At 35.4% G+C, this 15,792-nt stretch overlaps 8 protein-coding genes across 8 annotated transcripts; 5 read left to right on the forward strand and 3 right to left on the reverse strand. All coding sequences in view use genetic code 12, as the record gives it.

The window, feature by feature from the left end:
- Positions 1–187: 187 nt before the first annotated feature.
- On the forward strand, positions 188–2,722 carry I9W82_000800 (uncharacterized protein; the record flags this gene model as incomplete). Its single annotated transcript, XM_067695204.1, has 1 exon — positions 188–2,722. The coding sequence occupies one exon, from the start codon at positions 188–190 to the stop codon at positions 2,720–2,722; it is 2,535 nt and encodes an 844-aa protein (XP_067550824.1).
- An 834-nt stretch (positions 2,723–3,556) lies between these two features.
- Positions 3,557–5,092, forward strand: SAP7 (Sap7p; the record flags this gene model as incomplete). Its single annotated transcript, XM_067695205.1, has 1 exon — positions 3,557–5,092. The coding sequence occupies one exon, from the start codon at positions 3,557–3,559 to the stop codon at positions 5,090–5,092; it is 1,536 nt and encodes a 511-aa protein (XP_067550825.1).
- A 105-nt stretch (positions 5,093–5,197) lies between these two features.
- Positions 5,198–5,548, reverse strand: MRPL37 (mitochondrial 54S ribosomal protein mL54; the record flags this gene model as incomplete). Its single annotated transcript, XM_067695206.1, has 1 exon — positions 5,198–5,548. The coding sequence occupies one exon, from the start codon at positions 5,546–5,548 to the stop codon at positions 5,198–5,200; it is 351 nt and encodes a 116-aa protein (XP_067550826.1).
- Positions 5,549–5,746: 198 nt separating this feature from the next.
- On the forward strand, positions 5,747–6,937 carry YBN5 (Obg-like ATPase; the record flags this gene model as incomplete). Its single annotated transcript, XM_067695207.1, has 1 exon — positions 5,747–6,937. One exon carries the CDS (start codon positions 5,747–5,749, stop codon positions 6,935–6,937), a length of 1,191 nt encoding a protein of 396 aa, XP_067550827.1.
- A 762-nt stretch (positions 6,938–7,699) lies between these two features.
- Positions 7,700–9,937, forward strand: MNN15 (putative alpha-1,3-mannosyltransferase; the record flags this gene model as incomplete). Its single annotated transcript, XM_067695208.1, has 1 exon — positions 7,700–9,937. The coding sequence occupies one exon, from the start codon at positions 7,700–7,702 to the stop codon at positions 9,935–9,937; it is 2,238 nt and encodes a 745-aa protein (XP_067550828.1).
- A 67-nt stretch (positions 9,938–10,004) lies between these two features.
- On the reverse strand, positions 10,005–10,979 carry I9W82_000805 (uncharacterized protein; the record flags this gene model as incomplete). Its single annotated transcript, XM_067695209.1, has 1 exon — positions 10,005–10,979. The coding sequence occupies one exon, from the start codon at positions 10,977–10,979 to the stop codon at positions 10,005–10,007; it is 975 nt and encodes a 324-aa protein (XP_067550829.1).
- Positions 10,980–11,292: 313 nt separating this feature from the next.
- Positions 11,293–12,237, reverse strand: HMX1 (Hmx1p; the record flags this gene model as incomplete). The annotated part of the gene is made up of 1 exon (XM_067695210.1): positions 11,293–12,237. One exon carries the CDS (start codon positions 12,235–12,237, stop codon positions 11,293–11,295), a length of 945 nt encoding a protein of 314 aa, XP_067550830.1.
- A 1,838-nt stretch (positions 12,238–14,075) lies between these two features.
- Positions 14,076–15,428, forward strand: CDC13 (Cdc13p; the record flags this gene model as incomplete). Its single annotated transcript, XM_067695211.1, has 1 exon — positions 14,076–15,428. The coding sequence occupies one exon, from the start codon at positions 14,076–14,078 to the stop codon at positions 15,426–15,428; it is 1,353 nt and encodes a 450-aa protein (XP_067550831.1).
- Between the last annotated feature and the right edge of the window lie 364 nt (positions 15,429–15,792).

Below are 15,792 nucleotides of genomic sequence, written 5' to 3' on the forward strand. Positions count from 1 at the left end.
GACAAGAATAGGAGAGTATGTAGTTTATGGTATGGGTTAATGAAAATGCAGTTGCGTGTAACATTGACTAAAAAAAATTTTATTTCCGAAAAGACAAAAGACAACAGGAACCACAGCACAAACAGAGAGAGAGTATCATACTACTCTAGCTAACAGCATCATATTCAAACATTTTAGTTCTAAATAGATGGATTCTTGGGTAAACGCAGAGAACCCCTTATCAAGCACATTTGGTGGGTTAGGAAATGGGATCAGTAATGTACTCAATTTTTCAGATCCCCTACTAAGTCAAATCATAAATTCCAAAAAGGCATTGCAATTACTAGACTCCGATTTGGCATCATCAGTTGTATCTGGGGTCACGAATGGTGCCATTGGTACTTCTGATGGAAATAAAGATAGATCTATAATTGAACTACTTATAAGTTCTAGTGATGGAGATCTTGTCAGTTTGGAACATATATCACGAGCTTATCCAGAATTGGTGAACAAATTGTACCCAAGTGAAGAAGCTGGAGTTTCAGCTTTAATTTATGCAGTTTGTTTCAATAATGAGGATGTGGCTACTTCGTTGTTGGAGACTCATAATGCTGATCCTGATTTGCATGATACAATTGTCAATTATACGCCACTTATGTGGGCTGTTTATTTGAACCAGATTGATATGGTGAAATTATTGATCAATTTCCAAGCTGATCCATACTTGAGTCCTAAAGATGATGGTAAGAATGCAATTACGTTACTCAATCCGGAATCGCATGAGATTATCGAGTATTTCAAATCACATAATTTATTGAAGCACCAGGGTGGAGAAAAAAATGACCAAGATGTTTTTACTACAAACACATTCACGCCAAATGATGAGTTTGAAGATGACCTTCTGACGAAGTTAAAGATGCAAACGTTGTCGGCGACAATTGATGATGAGAATGACGAAGAGCAGCAGGTTCATGAAGCTGATGATGAAAATACCCTTGCTCAAGATCTTATTATACCCAGACTACCTGAGTTTGAGTATGATAAATTATTACCGGAACAGTTTATTAAATTCACCGATAGTGATATACCATCATTGATCAACTATATCTTCAGGTTGAGATCAGATTTAACCTATCAACACAATACTCGACTTCCAGCAGCCATCTTGTTTCAATTGGTTCGATTTTCTGACTTGAAAGTGGATTCAAAAGAATTGACCGAGTTTTTATTTGATTGTTTCACAGCAAGATTAAGAACTATTACTAATACCAAATCTGGAGCATTCAATATGGCATTACAGGAAGACACTAGTGCAATGGGTGCTGGTGATATTGTCCTACTTAGTTATTGGCTTTCAGCATTGCAGTTTTTACATTTTTACTTCAGTAAAGGGAAAGTATACCTCAAATTTCCTCGGTTTTTGCAAGAGATTATCAACCTTGTTCAATCATTGATTGCTACATTGTCATTTTCAATAAATTCGCGTTTGAATTTAATTGTCAATGATTGTATTTTGAATTTCACTAGTTTGATTGATGTTTCCAATACATTGTATGCCAAAGATTGGAATTTATTCAAAAAGCACAAGACACATCCTAACAACTACGATGATATTTTAAACACATTGTATCCACCAACTCAAAATGAATTGATGAAACCATCACCAGTTAGATACATTCAAGTTCTTGGTGCTTTGGACTATGTCTTAAAGATACACAGTGTTGATAAGCTTTTCCGAGTACAAACATTTTCCCAAGTGTTTTACTACATTGATTGTGTTATTTTTAATAGTATCATGAGTCAAAGCAAGTATTGTACTAGAGCTAAAGCTATTCAAATTCGACTCAATATTTCAGCCATTGAAGATTGGCTTCGGTCTCGTGATTTAAAGGTGTATAAACATGATGACATTGGTGGATTAAGTAAATTGGTTGGTGATTCCAATGCTCATTTACACAATTTGTTATCTGAAGATGGGTCATTACTGAAGAAAGATCCTAGTAATTTGGAGTTTTATTATGATTCTATTTACCACATTTGCAAAAATCAATTACAGCCTACAATAGAGTTACTACAATGGCTTCAATGTATGACTTCATTAACGGATGAAGAAAGTTTAATTAACACCATTAATCAATTTGACTACTTGAATTATTATCAGTTATATAAAGTGGCTCACAAGTTGTACAAGTATGCAGTTGACGAAGCCAAACTCCCCAAAAAATCAGTCTCATTTATCAAAGCCTTGATGAATGAACAGGGTGAAAATCAAGTCAATAAAAACTTTCTACATTATATGACCCAATCGACATTTTTATCGAAAGAAGTTTATGTTTATTTAAACCCCAATTATATTTTCGAGATTGCTTTGCCCAATTTGACTGAATTGATCAATACTTATGGTTCGGGAACTGGTGGTGTTCGAGTATTGAGAGCTAAGAAGTATCAGCCTAGTTTGCCTATTGGCATAGTTGACGATATTGATGAGATCATCACTGAAAATAGAAACTTGGATTTGAATGATACATTTGAGTATGAAAAGGATAAAGAAAGTAAAACCGAGGAAGGTGAAGAAGATGGTAAAGAAGATGAGGCAAGTGAGAACACGAGTAAACCAGTTTCCACAGAGAAGGAAAACTTTATTGGAGATGAGTTGTTCAAGAGTGTGCAAATGCCAAACTCACTTTTGCATAGGAATTGGGGTGATTCAGGAGCAGACGATTTCGAAACCAATCCTTGGTAAGACGTAGACGTTTCATTTATAAGTAATATCTGCATGTAGTAATAGAGTTTACATTTTGGAGCAACCTACGTAGTTCTAGTCAGCTGAGAATGGAAAGTGCTAATCGCTACGATCATTGGGATCGGTTACACAAAAAAAGCATTCCAAAGTCGTGTCATTTCAAGATAGAAAACAATGGGATCAATAGAAGAAGAAGAAGAAGCAGACGAAAGACGACAAGAAAAATAAAAATTGACAGGATCCACACGACCTAAGCATCTCTGTATATTATTATTGTGTTATTTATGTACCCCTTTCGGTTAAGACAAAAGAAGAAACTGTGATTAGGGGAGAATAACCTCCGAAAGAGAGCACGATTAGGTAGAGCCGTCCAATTGTGGTCTGCAAAGGGCTCGGCACATCGAAGTAAAAAAAAACTTATAGTCAAAGCCTCATTGTAGATCAATTGCAGTGGTTGCAGCGCTTAAAGAAAAAGAAATGTTTTGTTTACTTAATACTTCGGTATCACAAAAACGGGTGCAAAAAAATTATAAAGAACAATGGGGTCCAACTGGTTTCATGTTTGAGAATGGTAAACAAAAATAAACAAAAAACTTTTGCATATGCATTGGGCGGGAAGCACAGATGACGTAGAGATAGTTACAGCCCCATTTTTTCAGGTACCAAAAAGAAAGTAATGAAGTATATTAGACACCGTTAAGGTACCTGACTAAAAAACCCCAATTTAATTTATAAATAGTTCGTCAAACATCCAAAAAAGACAACTGGTAAATCAAGCTAGACATTCATTCCACACATTCGTTTGACACATTCGTTTTTAAAAACCCTTTAAAGATGCATCAGTTCTTACAACTTATCCTATTATCATCGACAGCATTAGCTTTAATTGGTGATGGATTCCTATCATTATCAGTAAACAAGATTCAAAATAGTGATGGGTTGGGAAACTTTCCTAATAGATTACCAATTTTCGAACAACTTGAACAAGATTTTGAAAATATCACCAATACACTTTTTGGAAAGGATGCTGTCAAAGGTGTTGCTCCACTTTTTGGAAATTCTGGATTCAAATTTAACAAAAATAAAAAGAACAAGAATCAGCAAAAGGGTAACAGTGACAGCGACAGTGACGGTAGTCTTTCTGATTTACTTGGATTGAACAAAGCCAGCAAAGTGAATTCTACTAGCGAGGCTGACGCTGACGCTAGCGATGGAGATGAATCGGGTGCTTTTTCAGTTGATTTAAACAATGCTCAAACCATGTACATTGCCAATCTTGAAATTGGATCACCAGCACAACAAGTCCAAGTCATGATCGATACAGGATCATCTGATCTCTGGGTCATTGGTTCACAAAACCCCAGTTGTATTGACAATGGAGGTAAAGTCAATTGTTCGCAATATGGTACTTTCAACCAAGATAAATCCTTAAGCTGGAGCAAGAATGATAGTATTGAGTTTAGTATTTCTTATCTTGATGGCTCAGGTGCCAAGGGAGATTTCGGACAGGATGATATTCAATTTGCTAAAGATTTCAAATTGTCAAAGGCCAATTTTGCTGTTGTTGATAATACAACTACTGAAATTGGGGTGTTTGGAGTTGGATATTCAAGTTTGGAGAGTAGCTCAACCAAGTATAGTAATATTCCACAAGCTTTAAAAGAGCAGGAAGTTATTGCTAAAGCTGCTTATTCGTTGTATTTGGATTCTCAAAGTTCAAGTGAAGGTAGTATATTATTTGGTGGAATTGATCATGCCAAGTATAGTGGTGAGTTGAAAGCCATTGATATCGTTCCTAAAGATGGACAATATCTTTATTCACAAATCCCCTTGTCTAGCATTGCTGCTTCAATCAACAACTATACTGATGCATCTTCTTCAAACTCAAATGATAGTAGTACTTTTAACCCAGGAAGAGTTGGAGCTGCTTCTATCTACAATGGAACTGATTCATTCAATGGTGGTGTTGATTTAAACAATACTCTGGTTTTGCTTGATTCAGGTACAACTTATTCATTCCTTCCCAAGGATCAAATTGAACATATTTTCGGCTTGTTTGGAAATGTTACCTTTGATGGTAGTATCGGTGGATACAAGGTTCCTTGTTGGTTAGGAAATAAAGGTAATTACCTCCGTTTCAACTTCAATGGTGAGAAAGACATTGATGTTGAATTGTCAGAGTTTGTTTTGGAAGTTGGTAAAGATGGAGATGGTGTTGGAAGTTGTGTATCTACATTGTTACCAGGACAAGCAATTCTTGGAGATAATTTCTTGAGATCGGTTTATGCTGTGTATGACTTGGATGATGATACAATCTCTCTTGCTCAAGCTGTTTACAATGATGATCATAAAGTTGTTCCAATTGAATAAGTGAGACGGGCGACTCATTTAAAATTGAAAAGTTTCTTTTATATATACAAGATTGAATTGAATATATAGATATATATATATACCACCCAATATTGCTCATTGTGTTTATATCTTTGATAAGAAGTTGTTATTCCTTATAATCTTGTTATTTTCCTTTTGCAATTTAATTCTTCTCCATCTAAGGAAGTTTTCATTCTTGATATTATCCAAATTGTTTTTGGGGTCAATCATAGTCCAAAGCCATTCAGGGTATTCTGAGTCTTCTTTAGCAACTGGCTCATCACCTTTTTTAAAGATTTTCAAGTTTAATGGAGTTCCTGCTTTGCATGAAGATTCGATTGTGACAGGGGTAGTAGTAGTTTGTTTGGTTTCTGCTGCTGGAACTGCGTTTTGCACTATTCTTGAAGTTGTGAATGATCTCTTTAGTATGTTAGTTGATCGTATGAGTCTGAACATCTTTTTGTATACACCTCTAATAGCTTGTACTGTCTAAAGTAAAACTGTCTGGTATGATTAAAACTGAAAATTTTTTTGTTCGTGTAATGTTCACCAAAACGTCATACAACACAGAAAGGATGATGAAAAAAAATTTACATTGAAAAACTTTCTTTTCAAAGGATCTTCTTCTTCTTTTAGTAGTACACTTTTTCAATAATGCCACCAAAGAAGAAAGGAGTTCAAGAGAAACCAGTCTTATTAGGAAGACCAGGTAACAATTTAAAATCAGGTATTGTTGGTTTAGCCAATGTTGGTAAATCAACTTTTTTCCAAGCAATTACCAAATGTCCTCTTGGTAACCCAGCAAACTATCCATTTGCCACCATTGAACCAGAAGAAGCTAGAGTTATTGTGCCAAGTGAAAGATTTGATAAATTGTGTGAATTGTATAAACCTAAAAGTGAAGTTCCTGCATTTTTAACTGTTTATGATATTGCTGGTTTAACTAAAGGTGCTGCTGCTGGTGAAGGATTGGGTAATAATTTCTTGTCAAATATTAGAGCTGTTGATGCTATTTTCCAAATGACTAGAGCTTTTGATGATGCTGATATTATCCACATTAATGATGAAGTTAACCCAGTTGCTGATTTGGATATTGTTAAAGATGAATTGAGATTAAAAGATATCGAATTTGCAACCAAATATTTAGAAGGTATTGAGAAAATCACCAAAAGAGGTGGTCAATCATTGGAAGTAAAGCAAAAGAAGGAAGAAGCTGAATTGGTCAAGAGAATTATCAAGATGTTGGAAGATGGACAAAGAATTTATAATCAAACTTGGACTGCTAAAGAAGTTGATTCTATCAATCAAATGTTGTTATTGACAGCAAAACCAGTGATATATTTAATCAATTTATCAGAAAAGGATTATATTAGAAAAAAGAATAAGCATCTTTTGAAAATTAAAGAATGGGTTGATAAAAACTCGCCTGGTGATTTAATTGTACCAGTATCAGTTTCATTGGAAGAGAAATTGGCTGGTATGGCATCAGATGAAGAAAGAGAAGCTTATTGTAAAGAAATTGGTGCTCAATCAGCATTACCCAAGATTATTGTTGCCATGAGACAAAAATTGGATTTGATTTCATTTTTCACTGGTGGTCCCGATGAAGTTAGAGAATGGACTATTAGAAAATGGTATACTGCTCCACAAGCAGCAGGAACCATTCATACTGATTTGGAAAGAACTTTTATATTGGCACAAGTGATTAAATATGAAGATTTGATTGAATATGGTGATGAGGCAAGTGTTAAAGCAGCAGGTAAATTGTTACAAAAGGGTAAGGATTATTTTGTTGAAGATGGAGATATTATATATGTTAAAGCAGCCGAAGGTAAAGCTCGTTAAGGGGAGTTCTTTTTGCTTTTTGTAAATATACATCTTTTGCCTTTCAATGAGAAGAGGAAGTAAAATATGCTTTGTAGTAAAAGTATGTGGCTTGTATGGATTTAGAATTCTCTTTGTGAAGGATTGGTTGGTCTTTGCATATGTAAAACTAAACTAAACGCCTTGTTCGTTATTACATTTTACTTTTTGTGTCTTACATAGGAAGTTACTTCCTTGCGGCCAAAAGAGGGGACGCTGAATGGGCGAAGGCGAGGGTGCGCGTGGGTCGAATTGTTAAAATGCCAATTGATGTAAGGTACAGAATAATAAAAAATTAAGCGCTAGAAGTCTACAGAAGAAGATTCAATTGAAAGAGTAGATTGTAGAGAGATTTATAGCACAAGGCTTAGTAGGTTGGTGACTCTTTTTCGTTATATTATATTCTCCCTTTAACAATAAGAGTTAAGTGATTGTATGTCTTCTTCTTCAGTGGTTTGTTCCTAAAAAGTGGCTTAAACTTTATTTTTAGTAATTGTTGCATTTTTTTTTTTATACCCGACAATACAAAGAGAAAACTCAAAACAAAAAAACCATGAACAACTGACTGAATCTTTTCAATAGTCTTCACTTGGTCTAGATATATATATATTGACAACATTAACCCACTGGTTGCATTTTTTTTTTGGTTCAAAAATTTAAACTACAAATCAGGCGCTTGTAACGGCCTTTTTTATTGCAAAAACTTGCTAAATTACCGATACATCCTTATTTCACAAGATCACAATGAGATTATCAATAAGGAGAATCATCTTTATGGTGTTGGTACTCCTAGCACTACTGCTTAGCATCCTACTATTACAATCATCAACAACACTAAAACAGCGATGGGATCTTGTTTGGGACACTGAGGTTTTCAATTTAGATGCATACAAGATGCATAATCTACAAACTAAAAAAGATTTCCATTATACAAACTATTTATATCTGGGGTACGACAATTTCACCAAGGTATTTGATAATGATTTGGATAGGATTAAACAAGCGCCACTCAAGGAGAAATGTAATGTTTATTTCAATCAATTTTTACAACATGGTTCAGATTGGAAATTAACGACGCGTAATTCACCAATTGATAGATTTGATAAATCTTCAGATAAGAAACACTTGTTTTTCAAAGAAGAGCAAAAGAAACTTAAAAATCAGTTTAAAAAGGAACATCGTGATACTAACGAAAAGTTTGTATTGACAAGACAAGATAACAAGACGATTCTGAATCAATTCAATGCAAATGTCGCTAAGTCAAAGTCAATTATGCATGATTTTGCTGATGTCACTACTCTGTTGAGAGTCTATGGTAAATGCTTTATTAATCAAGAGTTGGATGATGGTCAGAAAAAGATGTTTGATGATTTGAGTTTGAGGTTTTTCCCCTTTTTGACTCAGCAGCTTCCACAGTTTAAAGTTCAGGGAGAGGGAAGCTTTACTGGATGGCCTATCGCCAAAGAAGATGGATCAACTGAGTATAAATCAGATGTGCTTGATGGAAACTATATCGAATTTGTACACAAACATTCCAAGGGCAAAGGCATTGTCATTTCAGCAGCAACTAGACATGCCAAAGATTTAATGAAGTTGATAATGATACTACGAGCTTTGAATAATGAACTTCCTATACAAATTATGCACAAGGGAGATTTAACTAGACGGTCAATTGAGTGGATAGAATCTGCTGCAACTGTGGGGGTTGAAGAGTTGTTGAAACCGGCTTCTGATGGTGCTGGTGATGGATACATGCCTGAATTGAATCTATTGGAATCTTATAAGGATTATGGATCATATTATCCTAAGCAAAATATCCAATTTGTCAATATTGCAAATTGTATTTCGAAGCAGTACAAATTTCATTTCCCAGGTTATTCAAACAAGATATTGGCGGTGTTTTTCTCAACTTTTGATGAGGTTTTGCTACTTGATGCAGATACGATCCCTTTGGTTCCACCAAGTGAATTTTTCGAATCTGAAGAATATCGAAAAAGTGGAACTTATTATTTCCAAGATCGTTCATTACGAGATACCAATGACTTCATTGAAACGAATTTCTTTGCGACATTGTTCCCAGCAAATGACCATTCCATTGATACATTATTTGACATACCTCGAACAACAGCAAAGACATTTAATAACAAGTACATGACTGGATGGAGACATTATCAAGAAGCAGGGGTAGTTGCATTCAAAAAATCACAACATTATCTTGGCTTGCTCATGATGTTTCCCTTGCTGCTTTGGACAGAGCCAATTCAATCTTCTATTTGGGGCGATAAGGAATTGTACTGGTTGGCATTGTCTGCCGCTGGAGATGAAAATTATGAATTCAACCCCGTGGCTGGTGCTTCAATTGGTGAAAAAACTTCACTTCAGAATCGGAAATTTTACCCCAACTCTCCAAGTAATGAAGTATGTTCAACCCATCCTGGACATGTCAATAAAGATGGGAAACTACTTTGGATAAATTCAGGATTTGGATATTGTAAAAAGAATGGGCTTTATCGAGATCGGGTCAAGTTCCCATACTCAACTTTCGAAAAGGATGAATTGCATACATTGTTTAATTCTCCATTACAGATAAGAGCAGCGTTGGTGCCGCCTGATTTACCAAATTTTAGAGAACCTGGCAACCCCATAGATGATGAACCAGAGGAGGCTTTTAAACAATCTTGGAAATTGAGGAAAAAGGATATCGATGAGATTAATGAGAAATTAACTCATGGTGAGAAAAGAACTGAGTATATTACTGAATGGGGACCTCAAAAGGGTTGGGTTAAGAATTCTATATGTTTTGGATATTATTATTGTGCTTATGATAAAGTACAAAGTTATTCTCCTGATAAGGAGTTTGATGAAGGGAATCTTTATGAATTTGATGAAGAAAGCGTGAGGAGGTATAACTATTTGAGTAAAGTTTGGAATACGCAAGGGTTGAAGAAACCACCAATATCAAATGTGAAGAAGGCGGGATAACAGAGGACAATAGTTTTTTATTTATAGTAGTATATATATATTAGAAAAGCCTTAGCAGAGCGTCGGCTTACTGTTTGACACCCACAACAACAGTGTGAGTTCCCATTGGTTTGATTAACCGCTTGCTCTCCTTATCAAAACTATCCTCGTTAATAAACTGTTCAATCATTTTTTCCACATCAGCTTTAATTTCATCTTGTTTCTCCTTTGGTAACTCAGTTATGTAGCTTCTAGTTTCCCAATACTTCCAAACATCCTCTTTAGTCATCAACTTGTCATACAAGGCAAATGAATCGAGAATTTCGTTTCGGAAAAATGGATTGTTCAACAAGATTGGTCTCCATTTACCTTGACGATATTGGGGTACTTTCACATCAAAGTTGTAGATGTATTTAGTCACTTGTTCATTCCATTTCTGATTTGCAAAATATTCAGCCAACAACTCTTGATTATTCTCCTTTGATTTTGCCTTGAATTCTAATTTGTCATAGTACCTAGTTCCTGCATTATAATAATTACTATCACCAACAATTGAATCCTGAGAAGGTGAAGTGTAATCGAAATTCCAAATCATTCCCAATTTCCCATTAGGTTTCTTCAAAATACGATGGATTTCCTTCAAACTTTCCTCATCAGCAAACCAATGGAATCCTTGAGCAATAATTACCGCATCGATTGAATCATCATCAAACGGAGTATTATAACTAGAACCTTGAATTACATTTTTAATTGATGGGAAATTGGACCTTAACGTCTCCAACATTCCCTTTGATGGGTCAACTACTGATAAGTTATCAGTCCAGCCATTTTCAATCAAGTTTTTGGTGAATTTTCCCGTACCACAAGCAATTTCAACGATTTTCTTATCATTGTCAAATGTATAAGTATGGTCTTGTTTGTTGTATGTGGCAACGCCCAAGTCAACCAGGAATGGGTTGACGAGTATGGGTGTGAATGATGGGCGGTAAAGATCATATGATGAATGGTTCAAGTTGAATGAATTGACGGCTGTATCGTGAGCTGATTTAGTTGTGGTAGACATGAAGAGCGGTTGTAGTTGGGTTTGGAAAGAAGATGGTATTCGAATTGACCTAGTAAACATTCATATACCAACTTTATAGTTCAATTGAGGTTTAAAAGTGGGGTGAGGATATGCTTAGTTCTCGAGATTAAAACGTCGGACTTATAAAATTTCGGAACCGAGCATCGGAGTTTCAATGATTTTTCCCAATCAAACTATACCAATCAATCAACCAACACTACGTTGTATAACTCATAGGACCTTTACAAAATGCTTCTTATTCATAACTCATTATTATACTTTTAAATAAATAACCACATTTACCTTTGTTAGATTATACAAAGTTGTTAACGAACCTCTGCAAGTACAACAACACTATTATAGCAATGATGGCATAAATGGCAATATAACCTTTAGTCAAAACCATATAAGTCCAAGTACCATGAATCTTTTCCATATTATAAGCTTCCAATTCCGATAAACATTGAGCATTCTGTTCAAAAATATACTTGGATTCTTCAATAACTTCCAACTTCTGGTCTTCAGTTAAACCATTCCTAGTAACCAATTCATAATCTCTCTTGTATATAATTCGAAGCAAGTTTTCATCAGTAACGTCAAAATTAAAGAAATTGAACCCCATCTTGATGATATCTTCATGTTTCAAACCATCTTTCTTGGGGTAGAATCCAGTGGCTTTAGCAAATGATGATCTCATTAATCTTCCTCCAGCAAATAATGCCAAGTACATGACATGAAGGTAAGCAAATAACAAGTATGGTTTTTCTTTAGTTGCTTCAATTATATGATTGGCAAATTTAATTTGTTGTGGCATTTTGGCATTGATGAATTTCTCTCTGTTATCATCATAAAAGAACAAGAGATCTTGTTCAGCTCTTGATGCTCTAGCAACTTCTGGTTTCCAAACTTGTTTCAACATTTCTGTCCATTGTGAATCTGGTTGTTGTTCAAATTGATAGTTTAAAGCTTGTTCGATACTAGCGAAAATGTGGTAAAAAGCTTGTAATCCTTGACGATATACCTTGTAGTTTCTTAAAGCTATAGCCATTTTAAGTGAAACCATCTTGTCAACTTTATCATGTAAGGATCTTGTTTCTAAATTAATTCTGTTGGCTAATGCACCAACATCTCTCTTGGTGGGTATTATTTCGTGTTGTGCTAATTTGGTAGTAGCTCCAGTAGTGCTCAATTTAATAGCTTCCATATTGGTCATACTGAGATCTCTTTGGCTTGACGGTAATGTAACAGTAGCAGACATTGTGTAGGCGGGTATTTCTTATTTATTTGGAATGTTTTGTTTTAAATATGTTTTTGGAGAGGAAAAGAAGTGATAAAAGAGTGAAACAGGGGGAATTTGTTGATTTATTTATACAAATGATGTTCCTTGGCTCTTGTGGTTTGATGGTTGATTGATGGGTTTTTGATTGTGGGTTTTAGTGTTCGGGGATATCGCAGTTAATTGAAGTTTGACATTTGTACTGCATATAAGCACATAAGACCCGATAAATTCAATTCACAACACAAAACCAACACAGCCAACAACCAACAATAGCCGCCAGAAACCCAACAGAAACAGAAACCACACCTCCACTATACCAATATCTTAGACCAAAAACAACAACAATATTGACCAATGTGTCAGGTCATAACATGCGGCTAAGAAATAGTACCTAAATCTCATAGCTTTTGTACTCAAAACGGGTGATTTTTAGAGAAGAAGACGCGTTCAACAATGGATTTGAGAGAATCCATAATATTATTCTTTAATATGGTGAATCCGAGTTTCGCTATTTGATAAAGAAAAAGGCTCAGGAGATTCCAGACGCGTGTACTATCACCCATGTCCAGTGATTCTCTTGGTATCGTGCGATACAATACGCTTTTTTTCTGCATACATTTTAAACTATACATTCTATTCTTATATCCAGCGATAAAGCCTGTTAAAAGCATCTGTGAGAGGATCTACGCGTACATACAGTTATGCCTTGTACTCTTTTCTTGTTTCCTTTAATATGCGATGAGTAATGCCTTTCACGCGATATCTCCCAACAATCCAGACTTACGTGGTAAAGACAATGACTGGTTTGTTGGCAAGAATCAGCAGATTGAAGCTGTTGTGGTTGTATTGGCACAATATGTGGCTTTTCAAACGCATAATGCAATTTGTGTATTTGTTATCTATTTCATCAGTTGCGTGTTTTTTTGCACCATTTTATAAATAAAAAGAGTCAAACATCTTCGAAAATAACAATGAATACATACTTTTTTCACTTCGTTTTGTCTTGGCTTCATTGTTGTTTGTTCCTTCTCCATGTTTCGGAAATTCATGTAAATTCGGCAATGCTTTGGAGTATTGGCAAATGAGAAAGCTTAAGCAAATAGTTTATCGAATGGTCTATTCACTCGTGTCAGCTAGTATATACGGTAATATCACCACTTCTAAGCAGTGTGTAGCTTGTAGCTGGTAATATATCTGCAGAATTATTTAGTCTATTGAATAGTTTCTGTGTTTACTTCACATAAGCGTCAATCGACAGTTCTTATGGATCCGTTGTCCACAATTTAGGGGTAGTCAAGAGCATTCATCTACAAATTCAATTCAAAACACAAAGATTCTCCTAATGAAATGGTTGTACGACTAACTTGAGACATTTCAGTGCATCTGTGGGCAAAACTAAGATGTAATCGCTTCTGCTGATCCTGGCCACTTAACTTTTGTCGAATTCGTTAAAAAAGATGGCCACTGAGGCTCTGTTCTGTATTAACAGGTTAAAGTAAGCGTGATGGCATTAGAGATAGGCAGTATGAAATCAAATAGCAAATAGTGATACAGTTTGGATCAATGTAAAGTTAAACCTGTAGGTATAGGTGAATCTATCTCTATCAGTCTTTGTGATTGACTTATTACGCCTTGTTCCAGTCATGTTCTCCTTCTCTTCTTACTCTAAGCTGTTCTAAGTAGAACCCCCCACAGTTCAAGAGAGGAATACACGTGATTCATCAACAACAACAAAAAAAAATTATACAAAAGGATAACCTTTTCACACGCGATTCGCTTTGGACCGTTCCACAACGACACAGTTGCTCAATCTCAAGATGAGTGGACTTGAACTACCGGTAAAGAAAGTATCACAAATCCCAACAATATATGGACAATACATTCGTGACAAGCTACAATACAGAACAAAGACATTTTGCTTAGTACTACGCGTCTTCCCAGTTGATGAAGCTCGATGCAGAGTTGACGTTACTGACTTCACGGCACATGTTCAAATCAGTGATGAAGTTGGTGAAAATGAAAAAGAATATCGATTTTTAAAAACTGATGAAAATAAAGTGTTACGAGTGATTTCATTTAAAGATAAAATACAAATGTTGGCCCAAAAGTATGAAGACTTATATCCTGGTCAAAAAGTCAATTTACCAAAAGCAGAAGAAGATGAAATGTTTCTGAAGATTCTTGATGATAAATTGATGGTTGTTAGTATGACTATGTGGTGGCGAGAGTATCGTGGCATATTGGAACCATATACTTATGATCCTGATATTGTTGAATATGACTACCTTCAAGCGCATGAAAAGAAAGTTGTTGACGATTTATATAAAAAGATATTGAAAAAAAGAGAATATATCAAAGCACTTAATGGATTAGAGAAAGTGATTATTCCCGCAGACGTTTTGAATAAGGTGACTTACGATGATGACGATGATATTTCAGAAATGTCACTGTTTGAGGATGACGATGAGTTGTCGGGTGAAGAGGAGTCTACTTCCATAGGACTGCAAAGCAACCAGAATTATGGTGCCAACAACCTTTCCCTGGCGTGTGTTTCAGAAAGTGTGATTGGAGTTCCCAATTCTTCTGAAAGTTTCAAAAATCAAGACAAGAGACACAAACGAGTTAAATCCGATGCAGAAGTACAAGAAATACCGAAAAGAACGAAGCAAGGCTCCTCTAGCGCTGATGAGAATGGATTTTACGACGTTGCAAGTGAAAACAATAGTGCCGTCAATGTCACTACTCCTCGTGATGGTATTACATATTCCACAGTGTCTGGATTAAATAAATTAAACAGCACCATTGATAATACAATTTACATGGTTTATTGTGAAATCATACATGCAACACCATCAAACAAGGAATTGTTCACTTATAAATCATATGAAGTTAATCCAGTGACAGAAGAGATTGAGTTGAGTCATACTCGACTTCAAGGTATCGAATTCATAATCACCGATCCTGGAAAGTCAAGTAATCTGTTGCTACAAGAAGAAGAATACTCGTCAATTTATCTTGATGGTGATCAGGTTTTAGCTTTAAGTAAAAGCAATTCTGAAGCTAAGCAGTTACTTGATTTTGCGTGGGATAAGAAAAAGGATTGTACCGTTTTGAAGTTGAAGGTGCTTAAAGTGCAAAGACACGTGGTTCAGTGGACTGTTGTATGGTGAGGGGAAGCACAATCAAATAGGAGAGATAAATGTATGCTGTCAACTACCGAGGAAGTAAAAGATGGAAACCCCCACCCATTAAACAATGCAAATGTCGGTTAATTACTGGCTAAATCTTACCTCGGCTAATTAATGGCTAATTCTTACTCCGGATTCTCGTCTAATTCCAGTTCTGTCCACATGGTACCTGAAAATAGCAACACAATAGACGTTTATATATAAATTGAAAAAAACCAAATGATATGGCGTCGTTCCTTAATTCGTGAACAATACGACACGTCTTCCTAACGGTTTGTATTTTTCATTTTTTTTTTTTCGTGTTTTGATTGTTCGTTAACGGTGGCACGTGTACGTCAAAATATTT

This window comes from Candida metapsilosis (assembly GCF_017655625.1).
Source record: "Candida metapsilosis strain BP57 chromosome Unknown scaffold1, whole genome shotgun sequence".
Lineage (NCBI taxonomy): Eukaryota > Fungi > Ascomycota > Pichiomycetes > Serinales > Debaryomycetaceae > Lodderomyces > Lodderomyces metapsilosis.